Genomic DNA, 21206 nt, shown 5'->3' on the forward strand with positions numbered 1-21206 from the left:
GAAGGAGCGGCGAGACGGGACTCTGGGAGGGATGGCGCGGCGAGACGGGACTCTGGGAGGGATGGAGCGGCGAGACGGGACTCTGGGAGGGATGGCGCGGCGAGACGGGACTCTGGGAGGGATGGCGCGGCGAGACGGGACTCTGGGAGGGATGGAGCGGCGAGACGGGACTCTGGGAGGGATGGCGCGGCGAGACGGGACTCTGGGAGGGATGGCGCGGCGAGACGGGACTCTGGGAGGGATGGAGCGGCGAGACGGGACTCTGGGAGGGATGGCGCGGCGAGACGGGACTCTGGGAGGGATGGCGCGGCGAGACGGGACTCTGGGAGGGATGGCGCGGCGAGACGGGACTCTGGGAGGGATGGAGCGGCGAGACGGGACTCTGGGAGGGATGGAGCGGCGAGACGGGACTCTGGGAGGGATGGAGCGGCGAGACGGGACTCTGGGAGGGATGGCGCGGCGAGACGGGACTCTGGGAGGGATGGCGCGGCGAGACGGGACTCTGGGAGGGATGGCGCGGCGAGACGGGACTCTGGGAGGGATGGCGCGGCGAGACGGGACTCTGGGAGGGATGGCGCGGCGAGACGGGACTCTGGGAGGGATGGCGCGGCGAGACGGGACTCTGGGAGGGATGGCGCGGCGAGACGGGACTCTGGGAGGGATGGCGCGGCGAGACGGGACTCTGGGAGGGATGGCGCGGCGAGACGGGACTCTGGGAGGGATGGCGCGGCGAGACGGGACTCTGGGAGGGATGGCGCGGCGAGACGGGACTCTGGGAGGGATGGCGCGGCGAGACGGGACTCTGGGAGGGATGGCGCGGCGAGACGGGACTCTGGGAGGGATGGCGCGGCGAGACGGGACTCTGGGAGGGATGGCGCGGCGAGACGGGACTCTGGGAGGGATGGCGCGGCGAGACGGGACTCTGGGAGGGATGGCGCGGCGAGACGGGACTCTGGGAGGGATGGCGCGGCGAGACGGGACTCTGGGAGGGATGGCGCGGCGAGACGGGACTCTGGGAGGGATGGCGCGGCGAGACGGGACTCTGGGAGGGATGGCGCGGCGAGACGGGACTCTGGGAGGGATGGCGCGGCGAGACGGGACTCTGGGAGGGATGGCGCGGCGAGACGGGACTCTGGGAGGGATGGCGCGGCGAGACGGGACTCTGGGAGGGATGGCGCGGCGAGACGGGACTCTGGGAGGGATGGCGCGGCGAGACGGGACTCTGGGAGGGATGGCGCGGCGAGACGGGACTCTGGGAGGGATGGAGCGGCGAGACGGGACTCTGGGAGGGATGGAGCGGCGAGACGGGACTCTGGGAGGGATGGCGTGGCGAGACGGGACTCTGGGAGGGATGGCGCGGTTTGGGCAGAAAAGAGTGACGAGTTGATGTGACATGTGGATGTTGCAGCACATCAGACATTGTACGGTTGCCGACGGGCACAGAAAAGGAAACAGAAGGTGGTGTCTATGGAGGAACTCTAAGGATTTAAGGCACTCTTGTATTTCCCGCGGGGCGTTCCGCGGAAAGAGCATGGATGTGGAGCTTTCTGTCTGATAGGGGGGCGACCTTTCCCCAAGAGACCACGCCACGCAACCGCTTCAGAGAGATTATGTGACACCTGCGGAAGGTTCACACGAAACAAGGCCCATGAAAACCATGTGCAGTGCAACCGATTAGTTTGTGGGTCTTGTTCACAGAAAGCCCCGAAGCGCTGTGCCGACAGTGGACCCAAAGCAGAAAGACCAGATTGATTCATGCGTAAAGGAACATATATAATGGACCAATACAATCAGCAAATGACTGTTTTATATCTTGTCATGAACATATTATCACTAATATCTATTTGCGTAATTCATTCTTTATAATTGGTCATGCACTGGTGCTTTTGTTTAGGAACACAGCAAATCATTTCACCTGCGCACCTGGCGGGTAATATCATCATCATCTTTTTAGTTTCTACGTTGTCAAAAGAAGCTGGACTTTATGAACTACTATACTACTATAATTACTATTACTATTCCAATCTACAAATATAGCTGATTGAATGGATTACACTGTACAGTAATGTTATTATTATAAGGGCAATGAAAACAGGTGTTCGGCCTACGTTTTCCCCCATTGGACTTTGTAGAATTATACACAATAATATATCCTTGACTCGATCTAAACTAACAACAGTTGTTATTCTTTGGGGACATTGATATATTTCTTCATGCAATGACCCCTTCATAATAACGGCATTTATCAAGTGTTGGTGCTTATGTTTGCTGCACCCTGCGGGTTGATATGCATCTGATGGCTATGCTAAAGGGGGTCGGTCGCCCGGCAACGTTCTCTAGCGGGTACTGATAGGTTGAAAGGCCAGGCGGTTCTAATGTTAAAAGGACAGTGATAGATGCTAATATTCATGTGAGAGGAGTAGAACATACGTGTGCTGCGATGCCCTCTCCTCCCTCTGGGATCTTGGGGAAGGCATCGTAGATGGAGGAGACGTATGTGATGACCGACTTCTCATCTGGAGACGGAACGTCCACATCTAGTGAGACAGAGAGCGACAGAGAGCGAGACAGAGAGAGAGCGAGACAGAGAGAGAGCGAGACAGAGAGAGAGCGAGACAGAGAGAGAGCGAGACAGAGAGAGAGCGAGACAGAGAGAGAGCGATAGGAGGAGATGGGGAGATGAAAGGTGGAGTGGAAAGGTCAACGTGACGGTAGGGAGACCGAAGAAAAAGAGGCAGACCAACAGAACACAGAGGAACACAGACAGTATCATGAACGACACTGGTCTTACGCTCCTGGGCCTGTCAACGTCGTAGAACGGCTGGAGTCGAGGCTCGAAGGAGACAGACCGACAGAACAGACAAAGTAGGGGGACCGAAACACAGCCAGTTACCTTCAGCGTCCAGAAGTCTGGTCACCCCTAGTGACTCGGCGATCTCAAAGGCCTGCTCCAGGTTGTCAAGGTTACTCTGCTGCGCCACCACCTCCATGTCAATCAGGTCTGGCCTGGAGACCACCAGAGAGGGAGACAGGGGGGGGGTCAGAACTGAACGTGTGTGTGTGTGTGTGTGTGTGTGTGTGTGTGTGTGTGTCTGCATGCATCTCAGTGGGTGATTGTGTGTGTACCTGAATCGGTGGAGCAGGGCGTTGAACATGCGCCCGTCGCTCCAGGAGGAGGAGAAGTTGGTACAGCGGAGGCCAGGCCAGCCCTCTGTGGCCTGCTGGCTCCATAACAACAGCTTCTCCTTAGCAGTCAGGTCCCCAGACTCACCGCTCACATAGATCTCAGAGATCTGGAACACAGCGGTGAGGATAGGGGTTCATATAGGAAACACACATTATGAATACACACACACGTAAATGTCAGATCAGGAGAGGACAGAGGAGAGGGTTATTAAATATGGGCTATAAATACTGGGATGACTTTGTTTGGATCCATCCATATGTATTGGTATAAGGCTTCAAACATGACATATTTCACGGTCAAAGGTCGCCTGCTCTTACTGTATATTAAGGACAAACAGCGACCTGAAGCCCACGACAGCTGGCAGAGACGCCTACCCTTTCCCTTTAGGTCGCCTGCTTCTACTGTATATTAAGGACAAACAGCGACCTGAAGCCCACGACAGCTGGCAGAGACGCCTACCCTTTCCCTTTAGGGTCGCCTGCTCCTACTGTATATTAAGGACAAACAGCGACCTGAAGCCCACGACAGCTGGCAGAGACGCCTACCCTTTCCCTTTAGGGTCGCCTGCTCCTACTGTATATTAAGGACAAACAGCGACCTGAAGCCCACAACAGTTGGCAGAGACGCCTACCCTTTCCCTTTAGGGTCGCCTGCTCCTACTGTATATTAAGGACAAACAGCGACCTGAAGCCCACGACAGCTGGCAGAGACGCCTACCCTTTCCCTTTAGGTCGCCTGCTTCTACTGTATATTAAGGACAAACAGCGACCTGAAGCCCACGACAGCTGGCAGAGACACCTACCCTTTCCCTTTAGGTCGCCTGCTTCTACTGTATATTAAGGACAAACAGCGACCTGAAGCCCACAACAGCTGGCAGAGACACCTACCCTTTCCCTTTAGGGTCGCCTGCTCCTACTGTATATTAAGGACAAACAGCGACCTGAAGCCCACGACAGCTGGCAGAGACACTTACCCTTTCCCTTTAGGTCGCCTGCTCCTACTGTATATTAAGGACAAACAGCGACCTGAAGCCCACGACAGCTGGCAGAGACACCTACCCTTTCCCTTTAGGGTCGCCTGCTCCTACTGTATATTAAGGACAAACAGCGACCTGAAGCCCACGACAGCTGGCAGAGACGCCTACCCTTTCCCTTTAGGGTCGCCTGCTCCTACTGTATATTAAGGACAAACAGCGACCTGAAGCCCACGACAGCTGGCAGAGACGCCTACCCTTTCCCTTTAGGTCGCCTGCTTCTACTGTATATTAAGGACAAACAGCGACCTGAAGCCCACGACAGCTGGCAGAGACGCCTACCCTTTCCCTTTAGGTCGCCTGCTCCTACTGTATATTAAGGACAAACAGCGACCTGAAGCCCACGACAGCTGGCAGAGAGGCCTACCCTTTCCCTTTAGGGTCGCCTGCTTCTACTGTATATTAAGGACAAACAGCGACCTGAAGCCCACGACAGCTGGCAGAGACGCCTACCCTTTCCCTTTAGGGTCGCCTGCTCCTACTGTATATTAAGGACAAACAGCGACCTGAAGCCCACGACAGCTGGCAGAGACGCCTACCCTTTCCCTTTAGGGTCGCCTGCTTCTACTGTATATTAAGGACAAACAGCGACCTGAAGCCCACGACAGCTGGCAGAGACGCCTACCCTTTCCCTTTAGGGTCGCCTGCTTCTACTGTATATTAAGGACAAACAGCGACCTGAAGCCCACGACAGCTGGCAGAGACGCCTACCCTTTCCCTTTAGGTCGCCTGCTTCTACTGTATATTAAGGACAAACAGCGACCTGAAGCCCACGACAGCTGGCAGAGACGCCTACCCTTTCCCTTTAGGTCGCCTGCTTCTACTGTATAGTAAGGACAAACAGCGACCTGAAGCCCACGACAGCTGGCAGAGACACCTACCCTTTCCCTTTAGGGTCGCCTGCTCCTACTGTATATTAAGGACAAACAGCGACCTGAAGCCCACGACAGCTGGCAGAGACGCCTACCCTTTCCCTTTAGGTCGCCTGCTTCTACTGTATATTAAGGACAAACAGCGACCTGAAGCCCACGACAGCTGGCAGAGACGCCTACCCTTTCCCTTTAGGGTCGCCTGCTCCTACTGTATATAAAGGACAAACAGCGACCTGAAGCCCACGACAGCTGGCAGAGACACCTACCCTTTCCCTTTAGGTCGCCTGCTTCTACTGTATATTAAGGACAAACAGCGACCTGAAGCCCACGACAGCTGGCAGAGACACCTACCCTTTCCCTTTAGGTCGCCTGCTTCTACTGTATATTAAGGACAAACAGCGACCTGAAGCCCACGACAGCTGGCAGAGACACCTACCCTTTCCCTTTAGGTCGCCTGCTTCTACTGTATATTAAGGACAAACAGCGACCTGAAGCCCACGACAGCTGGCAGAGACACCTACCCTTTCCCTTTAGGTCGCCTGCTTCTACTGTATATTAAGGACAAACAACGACCTGAAGCCCACGACAGCTGGCAGAGACGCCTACCCTTTCCCTTTAGGTCGCCTGCTCCTACTGTATATTAAGGACAAACAGCGACCTGAAGCCCACGACAGCTGGCAGAGACGCCTACCCTTTCCCTTTAGGGTCGCCTGCTCCTACTGTATATTAAGGACAAACAGCGACCTGAAGCCCACGACAGCTGGCAGAGACGCCTACCCTTTCCCTTTAGGGTCGCCTGCTCCTACTGTATATTAAGGACAAACAGCGACCTGAAGCCCACGACAGCTGGCAGAGACACCTACCCTTTCCCTTTAGGTCGCCTGCTTCTACTGTATATTAAGGACAAACAGCGACCTGAAGCCCACGACAGCTGGCAGAGACACCTACCCTTTCCCTTTAGGTCGCCTGCTTCTACTGTATATTAAGGACAAACAGCGACCTGAAGCCCACGACAGCTGGCAGAGACACCTACCCTTTCCCTTTAGGTCGCCTGCTTCTACTGTATATTAAGGACAAACAACGACCTGAAGCCCACGACAGCTGGCAGAGACGCCTACCCTTTCCCTTTAGGTCGCCTGCTCCTACTGTATATTAAGGACAAACAGCGACCTGAAGCCCACGACAGCTGGCAGAGACGCCTACCCTTTCCCTTTAGGGTCGCCTGCTCCTACTGTATATTAAGGACAAACAGCGACCTGAAGCCCACGACAGCTGGCAGAGACGCCTACCCTTTCCCTTTAGGGTCGCCTGCTCCTACTGTATATTAAGGACAAACAGCGACCTGAAGCCCACGACAGCTGGCAGAGACACCTACCCTTTCCCTTTAGGGTCGCCTGCTCCTACTGTATATTAAGGACAAACAGCGACCTGAAGCCCACGACAGCTGGCAGAGACGCCTACCCTTTCCCTTTAGGGTCGCCTGCTCCTACTGTATATTAAGGACAAACAGCGACCTGAAGCCCACGACAGCTGGCAGAGACGCCTACCCTTTCCCTTTAGGGTCGCCTGCTTCTACTGTATATTAAGGACAAACAGCGACCTGAAGCCCACGACAGCTGGCAGAGACACTTACCCTTTCCCTTTAGGGTCGCCTGCTCCTACTGTATATTAAGGACAAACAGCGACCTGAAGCCCACGACAGCTGGCAGAGACACTTACCCTTTCCCTTTAGGTCGCCTGCTTCTACTGTATATTAAGGACAAACAGCGACCTGAAGCCCACGACAGCTGGCAGAGACACCTACCCTTTCCCTTTAGGTCGCCTGCTCCTACTGTATATTAAGGACAAACAGCGACCTGAAGCCCACGACAGCTGGCAGAGACACCTACCCTTTCCCTTTAGGTCGCCTGCTCCTACTGTATATTAAGGACAAACAGCGACCTGAAGCCCACGACAGCTGGCAGAGACACCTACCCTTTCCCTTTAGGGTCGCCTGCTCCTACTGTATATTAAGGACAAACAGCGACCTGAAGCCCACGACAGCTGGCAGAGACGCCTACCCTTTCCCTTTAGGTCGCCTGCTTCTACTGTATATTAAGGACAAACAGCGACCTGAAGCCCACGACAGCTGGCAGAGACACCTACCCTTTCCCTTTAGGTCGCCTGCTTCTACTGTATATTAAGGACAAACAGCGACCTGAAGCCCACGACAGCTGGCAGAGACACTTACCCTTTCCCTTTAGGTCGCCTGCTCCTACTGTATATTAAGGACAAACAGCGACCTGAAGCCCACGACAGCTGGCAGAGACACTTACCCTTTAGGTCGCCTGCTTCTACTGTATATTAAGGACAAACAGCGACCTGAAGCCCACGACAGCTGGCAGAGACACTTACCCTTTCCCTTTAGGTCGCCTGCTTCTACTGTATATTAAGGACAAACAGCGACCTGAAGCCCACGACAGCTGGCAGAGACGCCTACCCTTTCCCTTTAGGGTCGCCTGCTTCTACTGTATATTAAGGACAAACAGAGACCTGAAGCCCACGACAGCTGGCAGAGACACCTACCCTTTCCCTTTAGGTCGCCTGCTTCTACTGTATATTAAGGACAAACAGCGACCTGAAGCCCACGACAGCTGGCAGAGACACCTACCCTTTCCCTTTAGGGTCGCCTGCTCCTACTGTATATTAAGGACAAACAGCGACCTGAAGCCCACGACAGCTGGCAGAGGCACTTACCCTTTCCCTTTAGGGTCGCCTGCTCCTACTGTATATTAAGGACAAACAGCGACCTGAAGCCCACGACAGCTGGCAGAGACGCCTACCCTTTCCCTTTAGGTCGCCTGCTCCTACTGTATATTAAGGACAAACAGCGACCTGAAGCCCACAACAGCTGGCAGAGACACCTACCCTTTCCCTTTAGGTCGCCTGCTCCTACTGTATATTAAGGACAAACAGCGACCTGAAGCCCACAACAGCTGGCAGAGACACCTACCCATTCCCTTTAGGTCGCCTGCTCCTACTGTATATTAAGGACAAACAGCGACCTGAAGCCCACGACAGCTGGCAGAGACGCCTACCCTTTCCCTTTAGGTCGCCTGCTTCTACTGTATATTAAGGACAAACAGCGACCTGAAGCCCACGACAGCTGGCAGAGGCACTTACCCTTTCCCTTTAGGGTCGCCTGCTCCTACTGTATATTAAGGACAAACAGCGACCTGAAGCCCACGACAGCTGGCAGAGACGCCTACCCTTTCCCTTTAGGTCGCCTGCTCCTACTGTATATTAAGGACAAACAGCGACCTGAAGCCCACAACAGCTGGCAGAGACACCTACCCTTTCCCTTTAGGTCGCCTGCTCCTACTGTATATTAAGGACAAACAGCGACCTGAAGCCCACAACAGCTGGCAGAGACACCTACCCATTCCCTTTAGGTCGCCTGCTCCTACTGTATATTAAGGACAAACAGCGATCTGAAGCCCACGACAGCTGGCAGAGACGCCTACCCTTTCCCTTTAGGTCGCCTGCTTCTACTGTATATTAAGGACAAACAGCGACCTGAAGCCCACGACAGCTGGCAGAGACGCCTACCCTTTCCCTTTAGGTCGCCTGCTCCTACTGTATATTAAGGACAAACAGCGACCTGAAGCCCACGACAGCTGGCAGAGACACTTACCCTTTCCCTTTAGGTCGCCTGCTCCTACTGTATATTAAGGACAAACAGCGACCTGAAGCCCACGACAGCTGGCAGAGACACTTACCCTTTCCCTTTAGGGGCACACTTTAATTATACACTACATTATCCCCATCTCATATTCATGACATTGTCCTACTAATCAGACTGTAACCCCACAGTGTGCATTAATTACACCCTTTCAAACATACGGTGTCTTTAGTCATGACTTTAAACGAATGAAGAATCACCGTCCCCGTATTTAACGCACACGCACGTACAGACACACAGCGAGTCGGCAGAAAAAAATATAGTCACATGCTAGTCGTCATACAAGCTCCTAAACCTGGGAGTCTTTTCTTTGATTCTACTTGTCATCTTTGTTCCTATCCTCCATCTTGTTTGGCCTTTAATCAATAGGCCTTGAGCCAGAGCTGAGTGAAGCCAATCCTCGCTTTTCTTTTTCTCATTCAGTCTCTCATTATTCTTCTTTATGTCTGGCCAGCTCATTAGCCTGTTTTCTCACCACAATATCCCCCTCTCCCACCCTCCCTCCCTCTCGCATTCATTTATTTTTTTCCTGTCTCTCCCCTTCGCTCCGTTCCTCTCCAAAGGTGGCCTTCCAGCCTTCCCTTATCAGTCCGTCACATTGGCTTGTCTCAGAAACGGCCTCGTTTGGATCAATCCGTCTCTCCTTCACATCAACCTCCCTCCCTCCCTCACATCAACCTCCCTCCCTCCCTCCCTCCCTCACATCAACCTCCCTCCCTCCCTCCCTCCCATCAACCTCCCTCCCTCCCTCCCTCCCTCCCTCCCTCCCATCAACCTCCCTCCCTCCCATCAACCTCCCTCCCTCCCTCCCTCCCATCAACCTCCCTCCCTCCCTCCCTCCCTCCCTCCCATCAACCTCCCTCCCTCCCTCCCATCAACCTCCCTCCCTCCCTCCCTCCCATCAACCTCCCTCCCTCCCTCCCTCCCTCCCTCCCTCCCTCCCTCCCATCAACCTCCCTCCCTCCCTCCCTCCCTCCCATCAACCTCCCTCCCTCCCTCCCTCCCATCAACCTCCCTCCCTCCCTCCCATCAACCTCCCTCCCTCCCTCCCTCCCTCCCTCCCTCTCTCCCTCTCTCCCTCTCTCCCTCTCTCCGTTCTGACTGACAAAGGGTGGCTGATGTATTGCTGTATCTGGCAGTGCCTGGTTCTGGTCGTCATTATTCCTCCCTCATCCCTTTTTCCCCTCCTTCTCCTTCCCTCATTCCCTGACTGTGTCTCTCAAGTGCTAATATAGTACAGCATGAAATTCCAGTGAGTGCCAGAAGACTGCAGAAACAGCCAAAAGAGAGAGGGGGGGGAGAGAGGGGGATGAGAGGAGGAATGGCTTGGGAACGAGAGAGAGAGCAAAACCAGGCCTGCGTAAACTAATAAGGCCTTGCATGCTCAAGGAAAGCACATAAACCATACGCACCGACAGCAAACACACACATGTAACCCAAAACACAGCTCCTCAGTGCCAGTGAGCCTCTCCCAGTAAAGATGATTAAGGCAAGGCCATACACTACAGGGAAACTCCATCACTTGGAGTCACTGAGCGCTCAAGTGACGGCCGATAAACAGAGCACTGCCTCGCTCTCCCATTCCACACCAAGGTACTGTACCATCCTGTGTAGCTCAGTTGCCCCCCTGCAACCCATAACCTGTTTTGAATACTGCAGCTGGTGATTGGACTGCAGGCCACATACATTTGAGGTTGCCCAATTGAAATCGTCATACATAATAGCCACCTCCTCTTGGACATGCGTGTCATAAATTCTGATCCAGGTATAATGAGCAATAGGGCTGCTACGGGTAACACACGGCAGGGTTTTCACGCTGTCACAAAAAGGGCACATCGTGTTAAATTAGCCGGAGACGCCGTGCTTAGGTCAGACACTAACAAACAGACACGCCCACAAACTGCCAATGACCTGCTTCCACTCAGGAGTCATGACAGTGTTCGCGCCAACACAGACACGCTCCTTAACGCTCTTCAAGACCCTAGGATAGGCACATCAAAAATATGTTCCGTGTGTGTGTTCTGACTCCTCCTCTAGCGGTCGCATGCGATCCTTGAGAATCGGTGCCTTTACACACTCACAGCTTCAGGGACAGAAAGGTAGTGCTATCACCATTGACGAGATTGGCTACAAAAGCAAGGCCCTACTGTACATTGCTATGACACACGAGCCCCCTGGGGGCTCAGAATAGATTGCATTTAAAGAAAGGGGCCTTTGAAGCAGCAGGGTATAGGGAGGGGCGGCGGGAGAGAGAGGGATGGATAGAGAGAGAGGGATGGATGGATAGAGAGAGAGGGATGGATGGATAGAGAGAGAGGGATGGATGGATAGAGAGGGATGGATAGAGAGGGAGAAGGAAAATGGAGGATAGGCAGGGAGAGAGAGGGATGGATAGAGAGAGAGGGAGAAGGAAAATGGAGGATAGGCAGGGAGAGAGACGAGGACAGATTCAGATAGCTGATGGGGAGACGGAACGAGAAGGACAGAATACACCAAATCCATTAAAAAAAAGGGGGAGAGGATTCGATAGGAACTGTTTGGAATCCCCCATGGGGCTAGATGCAGCAGTATACTGTTGATGAATGCACATCTGAAATCCCTACTTATTCAGATGAGGGTAGGCCAGACATTGCCAGGAAGGAAGGAAGGAAGGAAGGAAGGAAGGAAGGCAGGCAGGCGCACACACACACGGAGAATGAAAGCTAGAGAAAGAGCCAGGACTTGATCGTTTACCTGGCTAAAACGCTTGTAAACGGAGACCGGGCTCCAAGCACCTGCGTGAGTCTTGCTTTCCCCCGTAACTCAGCACCGTGCGTCAAAATGAGACACGCAGAGGCCCAAAGACAACAGAACACCACACCATCACAGCATACATAATATACTGGCGGCTGGGTGCTTCACATCGGCAGCCATGAAGGGAGTTTCCTGCTTTCAATGTACAACACTTTGAGCAAGAAAGGTGCGAGGTCAATTAACTACCAATTGAGGGTTATTGTCGGTAACAGTGAAAGGGTCACCAGCAACTGTGGGGTCAAATTACCTACAATATAGTAGGCATAGAAATAGATGTACTAGAACTGACATTACCATTCAAGTTAATGTAATTCTATTCCTATGAGAGTAGGTCCTTTATTGAACAGCTTATTGTGATGGAGCTCAAATGAGGCCATTGAATCCCTCCACACACACACACACACACACACACACACACTTCTGTGAGCCGTATGATCTCATAAACCAATACATCATTGCAAAATAACAAGCTTCAGTATGCTGTCAGGAACCTTGCTATTTGAGGCAACACACACCGTCAAAAGTAACAGGGGGAAGAGTGGGTGGTGTGAGGAGAGAATGGGTGATGGAGAAGGAAAAGGGGGAGAGATGCAGAGATGGTCTGTGCTGTGCTGATTAGGCTCTGGGGACAGACCCAGGAAGGATGAGATGACAGAGTGCCTCCTGCAGGGCTGATAATGACCAGGACACAAAACAAACACACACGGCGAGAGGGACACAAAAGCACAAATTCTCTCTCTCACAAAGATGTGACACTAGTATACAAGACTTAAAAGGGCAACACGTATTTTTAAATATGCTGATATTTATTTATCCCCTGATCCTGGACAACAAAAAAAACAAATACATTTAGACTACATTTCCACGAGTGAGAGTGAGTGAGTGAGTGAGTGAGTGAGTGAGTGAGTGAGTGAGTGAGTGAAAGAGAAAAAAAATGCCCGACCTGAGGGAACTGCTTTGTGGGGACCTGGGGTGGAGATAGAGGACTGTCTGTTGCAGAGTCCAGTCCCTCTCTGGAGCTTTCCCAGTCTCCCTGGGTGGCGCCCCCTGCCTCTGGGGAGGTTAGTGGGAGGTCGCTGGCATAGCCTGAGGACAGAGGGTCCTGTAACGAGGGTCCCTCGACTTTCGTGGTTTCCTGGGTCCCCGTAAGGTTGGTAGTCATACTGGGACCTGAGGTGTCCATATTGTCTCTCCTTTGGGTCAGGAAAACCCTGCCTACCTGGGTGGCGCTCCCAGCCGCTGGGGAGGTGAGTAGCAGATCGCTAGCATAGCCCAAGGCAAAAGGGTTCTGAATTAATAGCCCCTCTTGGACCTGGGCTGGTTTATCCAGACTAGGTTCCTTGACTTCTGTAGTTTCTTGGGTCCCCATCAGGAAAGCGGTCCTGGCATCCATTTTGGCTCTCCTGCTGTCCTCCTCTGAAAGCTGTACTTTGAGGATGTTCCCAGTCCCTGGGGATGCGGCTGGAGGTTCGGCACGCACCTCTACTTCCACATCGTTGTCATGGTAACTGTCCCCTCTCCAAACTGGGGACCCAAAGTCACTGGGGTAGACTGTCCTTACAACACACAGCAAGCCCCCCACCTCACGAATGTGGACTACCCCTTTGCGCTCCTTATCCGGAGGGGTGTTAAAAGCAGCCCCCAGCGTCCCCGCTACCCCGCCCCCGCCTTCATCATCCACCTCTTTCTCCTCCTGTTCTCGTTTCTTTTCTCTTTCCCTCTCTTTCTTGGGTCTTCGAATGCAAGGCCTCTCCAGGACCCCTTGTTCTCTCTCCCTGACTTTGCAGACCTGACCCCCGCCAGGGGTGGTGTGCACCTGGGACGGGACAGCTGGGTCAGGGTTGTCTGGGGTGGGGTTCCCACTGGGTTGCCCTTGGCTGCTTGAGGCATCTATGGTACTGCTCGTCCCCCCTTCCTCACTCCCAGCTCCGGGGTAGGACAGCCTTCTCCACACTGGGCTTGGCTCAGGGGAAACTTCCAGCACTCTGCTACCACCCAACCCCCCCATGCTGTCACTCGTGGAGTCAGCACAGAGAGCACTGGGCAGCGGCAGTCTGGATTGAGTTTGAGCCTGAGGCACGGTTAAATTGGTGATTTTGGCGCCAACGTCACTCATAGTTTTGAACGACGCGGTGGTTGCCTCCGTGACGGTACCTTTGTCCTCTTCCTCCTCATCCTCTTCCTCTGGTATGTTGCTTATCCTTATGCTTTCCACTTCCGAGCCGACCGACGACCCTCCTTTCTGGTGCTTCTTCCCTTTGCGTCTCCGCCGGAAGCGGAGGCGTCGTTTGGGGTTGGGGGACAGTGGGGGGAAGCCCTGTCCTCCCTCCCTAGGAGGCCTCACACAACCCATGGAGCTTCCCATCTCAGATAGTGAATGAAGGAGGGAAGGGAAGAGGCGGCAAAATTAGAAAGCAAAACAGAAGCGCTCTGGTGGACAGGCAGATGAGAGTAGCAGAGAGTGACAGACAAATCTGATACCAAGGTGACACCTGCTCTCGGTGTGACGTGTAGCGACAGCCGGTTTAGATCTGGCTGCTTGCCAGGAGCATAGAAAAAAAATGACAGAATGATAGAGCGAGGATGTGGGCTCTCGTCACCTTCTCACCTTCGGGTTCAGTCCACTCGGCCGAGGTGCTTGCTGCAGGCTTGCGTGTCACAGCTCTCGTCTCTCCGTAGGCGCTCCTCTCCCCGTCTTCCCTCCCCCCTCTTCTCTCTGCAGCTGTTGCCTCACCTCACACAGGCTCAGGAAACACCGATCAGCCCTAGCTGCTCTGGCTCGCTATCCGAGGCCCCCACCTCTATGGGCAGGTCACGGACATCCCAGCACTCACTTCAAGGACAACCGAGGCAGAAACATGTCAGTAGACTCAGCACAGCATAAGAGAAAATCGATTTGGCTCAGGCTTTGGTAGTTTATTCATCCAAGGTTTGGCAGGTGAGAACGTACGTCAACGTGGCTCATACATACTACATGTTGAATGAGGCTAGGAGACGGTGAGTCAGAGCACTGCAGATGTGTCCATTTCAGCCAATCAGTCGTTTAACACACACAATGTCGGACTGTGTTCGAGTCGTCCGTGGGGTCTCCTGCGTTGCCTGCGATGGAATCAGTGCTCGTCTCATCTCATAGCTGCAATGTCTTCGAGTGAGTGGTGCGAGGGAGCTGCAGTGCAGACACACACTCACACAAGCAGTGTGTCCGGCTCAGTGCACATCATACCAGTCGCTCGGCAACAAAAATAAAATAAAAACAACTCAGGTCATCTGCAATTCTGCTCTGTTTCCGCAACCCTGCACACACGCGCAGTTTGTTTGCAATTTGTTTTCCCTGTCGTTCCGGTGGTACTGTAATCCAAGTACTTTATCCAGGCTCGCCTCCAAGTACCCAGAATCATATATTATTAATACCTCGCCGCTCCTACGATAATTATATTGCTGTCAGCTCCTTAATGGTCAACAACACTCATAGTAGTAGCCGTGATAGCATTAGCCCTGTAGCAGCTGGTGGTGTCCCATTCTGCTGCGGCAACATGCTACTATCCACTATCCAGATTGGAGGTGGGCGATAGCGGACAGTCAGCCAACACACCGGCAGCGTGTTCAAAACCTCAAATCAGAGCCTTGACAACGGTGGCGGCTCAGACTCCTCGCCATCTCCCACGGTCCCCCCCCTCCCCCCTGTTCATGGAGTCGCTGTGTCATGTGACGGTTGTTAACCACAGAGATCTCTTTGTCGTCTTAGTACGAAGGAAAACCTCCTGGGGGCGGGGGGGGGGGGGGGGGCGTTAGATGAGCGTTGAGTCAACGTTACGGTGCTGACTTGGAAGACTCCAGGTGATGAGGGCGACCATGGGACCAGGAAGAGAGGCGATGAGCTACTGAACTGTAGGCGTTACTGCCTTCTTCGACAATCCTTCTTCGACAATCCTTCTTCGACAATCCTTCTTCGACAATCCTTCTTCGACAATCCTTCAAATGACTGCAATCATGGAAAAGCCAGACAACTCTTGACAGTGGTCCCTGTAGTTCAGTCTCTGGTGCTGTACCAGGTTAAAATCCAGAGCACGTCGCGTTAGGGAGTAGAGATCATCCCCTTTAGCTTTCCAGACGTCACGTGGCCTCCCCCCTGGATAGCAGCCTTCCCCTTATGCTCCCTCCCACAAAGGATTGCTGGGAGAGCGTGCTCGTGGCTGGTGCTATCCAATCACTAACCCCTCAGTCCGTCTCCATCCTTGTCACCGTCTCTCAGCCAGGCAGGCTTTTTCCGTCATCCCTGCTGCAGCCGTCGTCGCGACACAGCTCCAGTATATAAAGCATCCACACTCATCCAGGTCTGTATGTGTTCCCAGTAGGAGTCCACAGGCGTGCACACAAAGAGGGTCTGGTTGCAGACAACCAGGCAGATAGACAGGCGGTTGGGTTAAACATGCACTTCCCTCTCCACTTGTCTCCTCTGGTCTGGTTGATCGAATTACCAGTGGTGGCTGGGCTGGGCTAAGCTACAGGAGGCTAGGTTAGACTTTGTGAGGGTAGGTCCAGTGTCCCCCAGCTATAGCTGTCCCCCTGACACGGCCAGTAAACGAGCAGCTGACTGGCTAAGGCAAAAGGCAGAGGATAAGTCCGGTAGTCTGGAGCTCCTTGGCTGGTTATGGAGAGAGATGGAGGAGGAGAGGGGGGGATTCGGATGAAGGGAGAAGAAGGTCCCCGTCAGACAGGCATGGTCGGGATTGATCCAATTTATACGGTGCTCCCGGGAGAGAAGGGAAATGTGTGTGCGTGTGCAGCCGAGGAGAGAGCAAGAGCGCGTCTGTGTGTGCCGGCAGGGCTTGGCGATCCTCTGATCAGCTGTGGGTGTGTGTATGAATCCTCTGTGTGCGCATTTGAGTCGAGGCCTGTAGGTCCAAGGAAAGCCAGGAGACACAGTAACAGCAGGCAGCCTTTATTCCTCTCCCTCTCTCTCTCTCGCTGGCTTCTCTCGTTTGTTCTCTCCCTGGCTCGCAGGCAACGACAGAGGGAAACGCTTTATCTTCAGGCTGCTTGCAGCTTCACTGCTCTAGCCCTCTCCTGCTCTCTTTCCCTCCCTCCCTTCTCATCCTATCCGCTTCCTCGTCACTCCCTCCCTCCCTCTCTGTGGCACACTCTGTGAGCTCAGAGCGCTTGTTATGACACTCGCACTTAGAGCACGAACAATGTGTTTTTTGGGGATACGGATTCCGATTTTGGGGGGGTACAAAGCTCACCGATACGATATATCCGTCAATGGAGTGTTTCATAGCAGGGAAATTGAAAAGTGACATTTTTCCACACAGTTGTCAGAAATTGTCATCCAAAGGAGCAATTGTCCAAGAAAAAGGCTTCAGATGTTAATTTGTTAAATTGTGACAATGACATCATGATAATGGCCTCAAATGTTCAGATCATCATGAGATTTCATTTTTTTCATCCTATTTATTGAATATCAGTGAAATTGTGGTCCGATACAGTTTTTTTTTTAAATCGGTAAAAATGCCAGGTGAACCGATTTCATCAGTTGCACGCACACACACACACACACACACACACACACACACACACACACACACACACACACACACCTCAAAAGCTTCCCCAGTTGGCAAGCTGCTACAGAGGAAGATCTGAATTGTTGCTTCTCTGCAATACTGAGATCACCTCAATCTGATTCTCTGCCTCTCCTCCACACCTCTCCCCATCTATCCCTCCCCTGGTGAAAAAGGACAAAAAGGAGGGGAAGGAGGATAGATATCAGGGGTAAGGAGGGAATGTTAAGTATTAAAGCAAGTGAGGGGGTGGGGATGAAGGAGTTTATAAAAAATATCAAGAGGGATGAGAGATTTAAAAACAATGGCAGAGAAACAGAGAGACACAGAGAGAAACAGACATACACAGAGACACACAGAGACAGAGCGACACAGAGAGAAACACAGAGAGAAACAGACAGAGACACACAGAGAGACACAGAGTGTCACGGAGAGACACGGAGAGAAACAGAAATGCAAAAGAGCCTTTTGCGCCAGTTCAGGATCCACCACTTTCACTGATGAGCCTTTTCAAACACACAGGCTTCAAGACGTGACAACCTCGTCTCCCACATAAACACGACCCTGATGCAGTACGGTCACGCGGTCGGTTATAGCCTTCACACTGTACTCTCACACCCCTTCAGACACAGCTCACTGTGTGTGTGGGTGGTGGACTGTACGAGCACACAACAAAACACACATCTCACAAGCCCACATCAAGAACCCCCCCCCACACACACACACACACACACACACACACACACACACACACACACACACGGCTTTACATAGCAGCTTAGAGCTCTACCCACAGACCAAAAACAAATACCAACATAAACATAAACCATGCAGACTATTCTCCAGTGATGACAGATGGGCTACATGAGTCCAATTCACAGTGGAAACCAGTAATAAGGTCCCCGAGGCCTTCCCCATGGATATGATAGAACAGGCTGGAAACCAACTAACTACCTGAACTCAGGCACCCCCCTGAGGGATCCAACACTGTACTGGACCAGCTCTATTAGGGATAATCATCAAGTCTTGCGAGAGTATTTTACCAGATAATTGTCTCTGTCACAACATATTTGGCATTCAGAGAGAATATAGGTTGCGTGGAAGAGCAGATTTGAGGTCAGTTTTGATGTTTCACCTCTAAATGATGGCGGTTAGGAGATATATAGGGTAAGCTGGTCCTAGATTTGTGCTTTGGTAGCACTTTCTAATTTGAGCTTTCGCATAAGCAGGTCAGAGCTGGGTCTTGATGATGTATTTTGTATTAAAAAGGTTCTTCAGGGGAGGAATTACAGAAACACAAATTAAAGAGCCAGGCCAGAGTGGATTAGCCAATCGCACGCAGCCACAGTTTAGGAAGAGTCAGGGATTGTGAGAGGCTGTGTAGTAGGCTGAGAGCATTGTTAGTGTGCCAGGTCATCTATGATGCTGGGATAAATGGGGACCCCTAGTGGTGAAAGTGAGACGCTGCAGCCAGCCTTGCACCACTGTTGCATCAGAGTAGATGTAAACCTTCTGAATTCACATAGTACTCAGTGGCATGGATGCCAAGAAAAGCCTGGCTTCCCAAAATATTTGACCAATACAATTGGCAAAATAATTTCTCTGTGTTCTCATCATTTTCCATAAATTCGCAAGGGAGAAATGGTCCGAGCGAGGGAACCAGCGCCCCTCTGTCTCAGTATGTGTAGCCCATGTATCTGATGCTGTCTGGACAAAAAGAGTATAACATGTTGCCGCCGTAGCATTTGATTGATTGATTCCAGCAAGAAGTTGGCCTCCGTTGATAAAAATAAAAAAAGAGAGAGAGAAGATAATTAGCCAATCAGCATTGAGCCAAGCTCAACTTTGGGTTGTCCTGGTACAGCATGCGAGGAACTGAGGCTAGCAGTAATAATTTTAGCTTGGTACCCTATGACAAGAAACACTAGAAGTTTACTGTATGACAGAGCCATATACCGTTTTGCCAACATAAAAGAGAGGATGGCATTGGCGTTTAACTTGTCTACAAGTAGGGTGAGTCAACATTTGTTGTTTTACTAGCACACACACACACAAATCAGTACCATGGACAGACGCATGATATCTAGCAACATTGATTGTACTAAACAGTTTTTGGTATCTTTACGTTTGTTTTCAGTGTATTAAACTAAGCATATGTATCCCTGTTGATTTGATGATGTTTAAATGGATCTGGAAGAGTGGAGGCAGTGCTCCTGTTGTCTTTGTGCTGACTTGCGGTAACGCCGTGGTTCTGAATCAGTCGTCGTTTCGTAAACTCCAGAAAACATGAACTTGCTTGACCCTGCTGCAGACGATTACTGTTTGTTACGTGCAATATTTGATTTGTGGACAGCTGTTGCCCTCTGGCTTTGTGAGGAAACAAAACGTCGGTGTACAGGAGTTGAATTTATTCCGCCACTGTGTTTAATATTTCTGTTGTCACGGCGATACTGTATACAGTGGGGTATGAACGAATGGGTAATTGAGCAAACCACACAATTATCACAGCATTGGTTGTCATGTGACATTTTTTACTGGCTTTCTCACTGATTTTACCCACGCACCTCTATAAAACCCTCTGAGGCATCCCCCCATCTGCGATATCCACCCGTTCTGCCAGTCACATTCTATTAAAAAGGTCCCCAAAGCGCACACACGTCCCTGGGTCACTCCTCTTTTCAGTTCGCTGCAGCTAGCGGCTGGAACGAGTTGCAACAAACACTCAAACTGGACAGTTTAATCCCCATCTCTTCATTCAAAGACACAATCATGGACACTGACAGTTGGGACTGCTTTGCGTGATGTATTGTTGTCTCTACCACCTTGCCCTTTGTGCCGTTGTCTGTGCCCAATAATGTTTGTGCCATGTTTTGTGCTGCTACCATGTTGTGTTGCTGCCATGTTGTGATGTCATGTGTTGCTGCCTTGCTATGTTGTCTTAAGTCGCTCTTTAAATAGTGTTGTGTTTGTCTCTCTTGTCGTGACGTGTGTTTTGGATCTATATTTTTATTATCATTTATTTTTAATCCCAGCTCGCGTCCCCAAAGGAGGCCTTTTGACTTGCCTCGTTAAATTTAAAATATATATATACAAAAAAATACTGACGCGCTATACATTTTCAACGCTATACAATTTCTGAAACACAGAAATGTAATTTACATAAGTATTCACACCAGAGTCAATACTTTGTAGAAGCAGTTTTGTCTGTGATTACAGCTTTGCGTCATCATGGGTATGTCTGTATCAGCTTTGCACATCTGGATTTGGGGATTTTCTCCCATTCTTCCTTGCAGACTTTTTCAAGCTCTGTTAAGTTAGATGGGGAGTGGCAGTGAACAGCAATCTTCAAGTCTTTCCACAGATTTCCAACAGGATTCAAGTCTGGGCTTTGGCTGGGCCACTCAAGGTCTTTCACATTCTTGTTCTGAAGCCATTCCAGCATTTATTTGGATGTATGCTTAGAGTCATTGTCCTGTTGGAACGCATATCTTCACCACAATCTAAGGTCGTTTGCACTCTGAATCAGGTTCTCATCAAGGATTTGCCTGCATTTGGCGTCTTCCTGCCACTGAAAACCATCTCCATAGCATGAATGCTGCCACCACCATGCTTCACGGTAGAGATGGTGTTAGAAGGGTGATGAGCTGTGCCTGGTTTTCTCCAGACATAGCGCTTTGCATTCAGGCCAAAGAGTTCAATTCTTGCCTCATCGGATAGCCAGTTCTAGGTAGCTCCATATTTTTTCCACTTGCCAATGAAGGAAACTTTCAACACTCTAGAAATAGTTTTATACCCTTTCCCTAGACATATGCCTCATCACAATTCTATCTCAGAGATCTACAGACAGTTCTCCTTTGACTTCATGGTATAGTTCATTGCTCTGACATGCACTGTCAACTGTGGGACCTTATATAGACAGGTGTGTTTCTTTCTAAATCATGTCCAAACAACTGAGTTGGCCACAGGTGGACTACAATTAAGTGGTCGTGACAACTCGAGGATGATCAAAAAGACATTGGATGCATCCGGAGCTCAATTT

At 51.6% G+C, this 21206-nt stretch overlaps 1 protein-coding gene across 1 annotated transcript in view; it reads right to left on the bottom strand.

The window, feature by feature from the left end:
• Nucleotides 1–21206, bottom strand: part of LOC135552280 (microtubule-actin cross-linking factor 1-like) — a 268419-nt gene that overhangs the window by 121805 nt on the left and 125408 nt on the right. Inside the window, 3 exon segments of the mRNA XM_064983809.1 lie at nucleotides 2431–2537; nucleotides 2894–3006; nucleotides 3127–3293. Of these exon segments, the coding sequence (XP_064839881.1) occupies nucleotides 2431–2537; nucleotides 2894–3006; nucleotides 3127–3293 (387 nt within the window).

This window comes from Oncorhynchus masou, chromosome 13 (assembly GCF_036934945.1).
Source record: "Oncorhynchus masou masou isolate Uvic2021 chromosome 13, UVic_Omas_1.1, whole genome shotgun sequence".
Classification (NCBI taxonomy): Eukaryota; Metazoa; Chordata; class Actinopteri; order Salmoniformes; family Salmonidae; genus Oncorhynchus; species Oncorhynchus masou.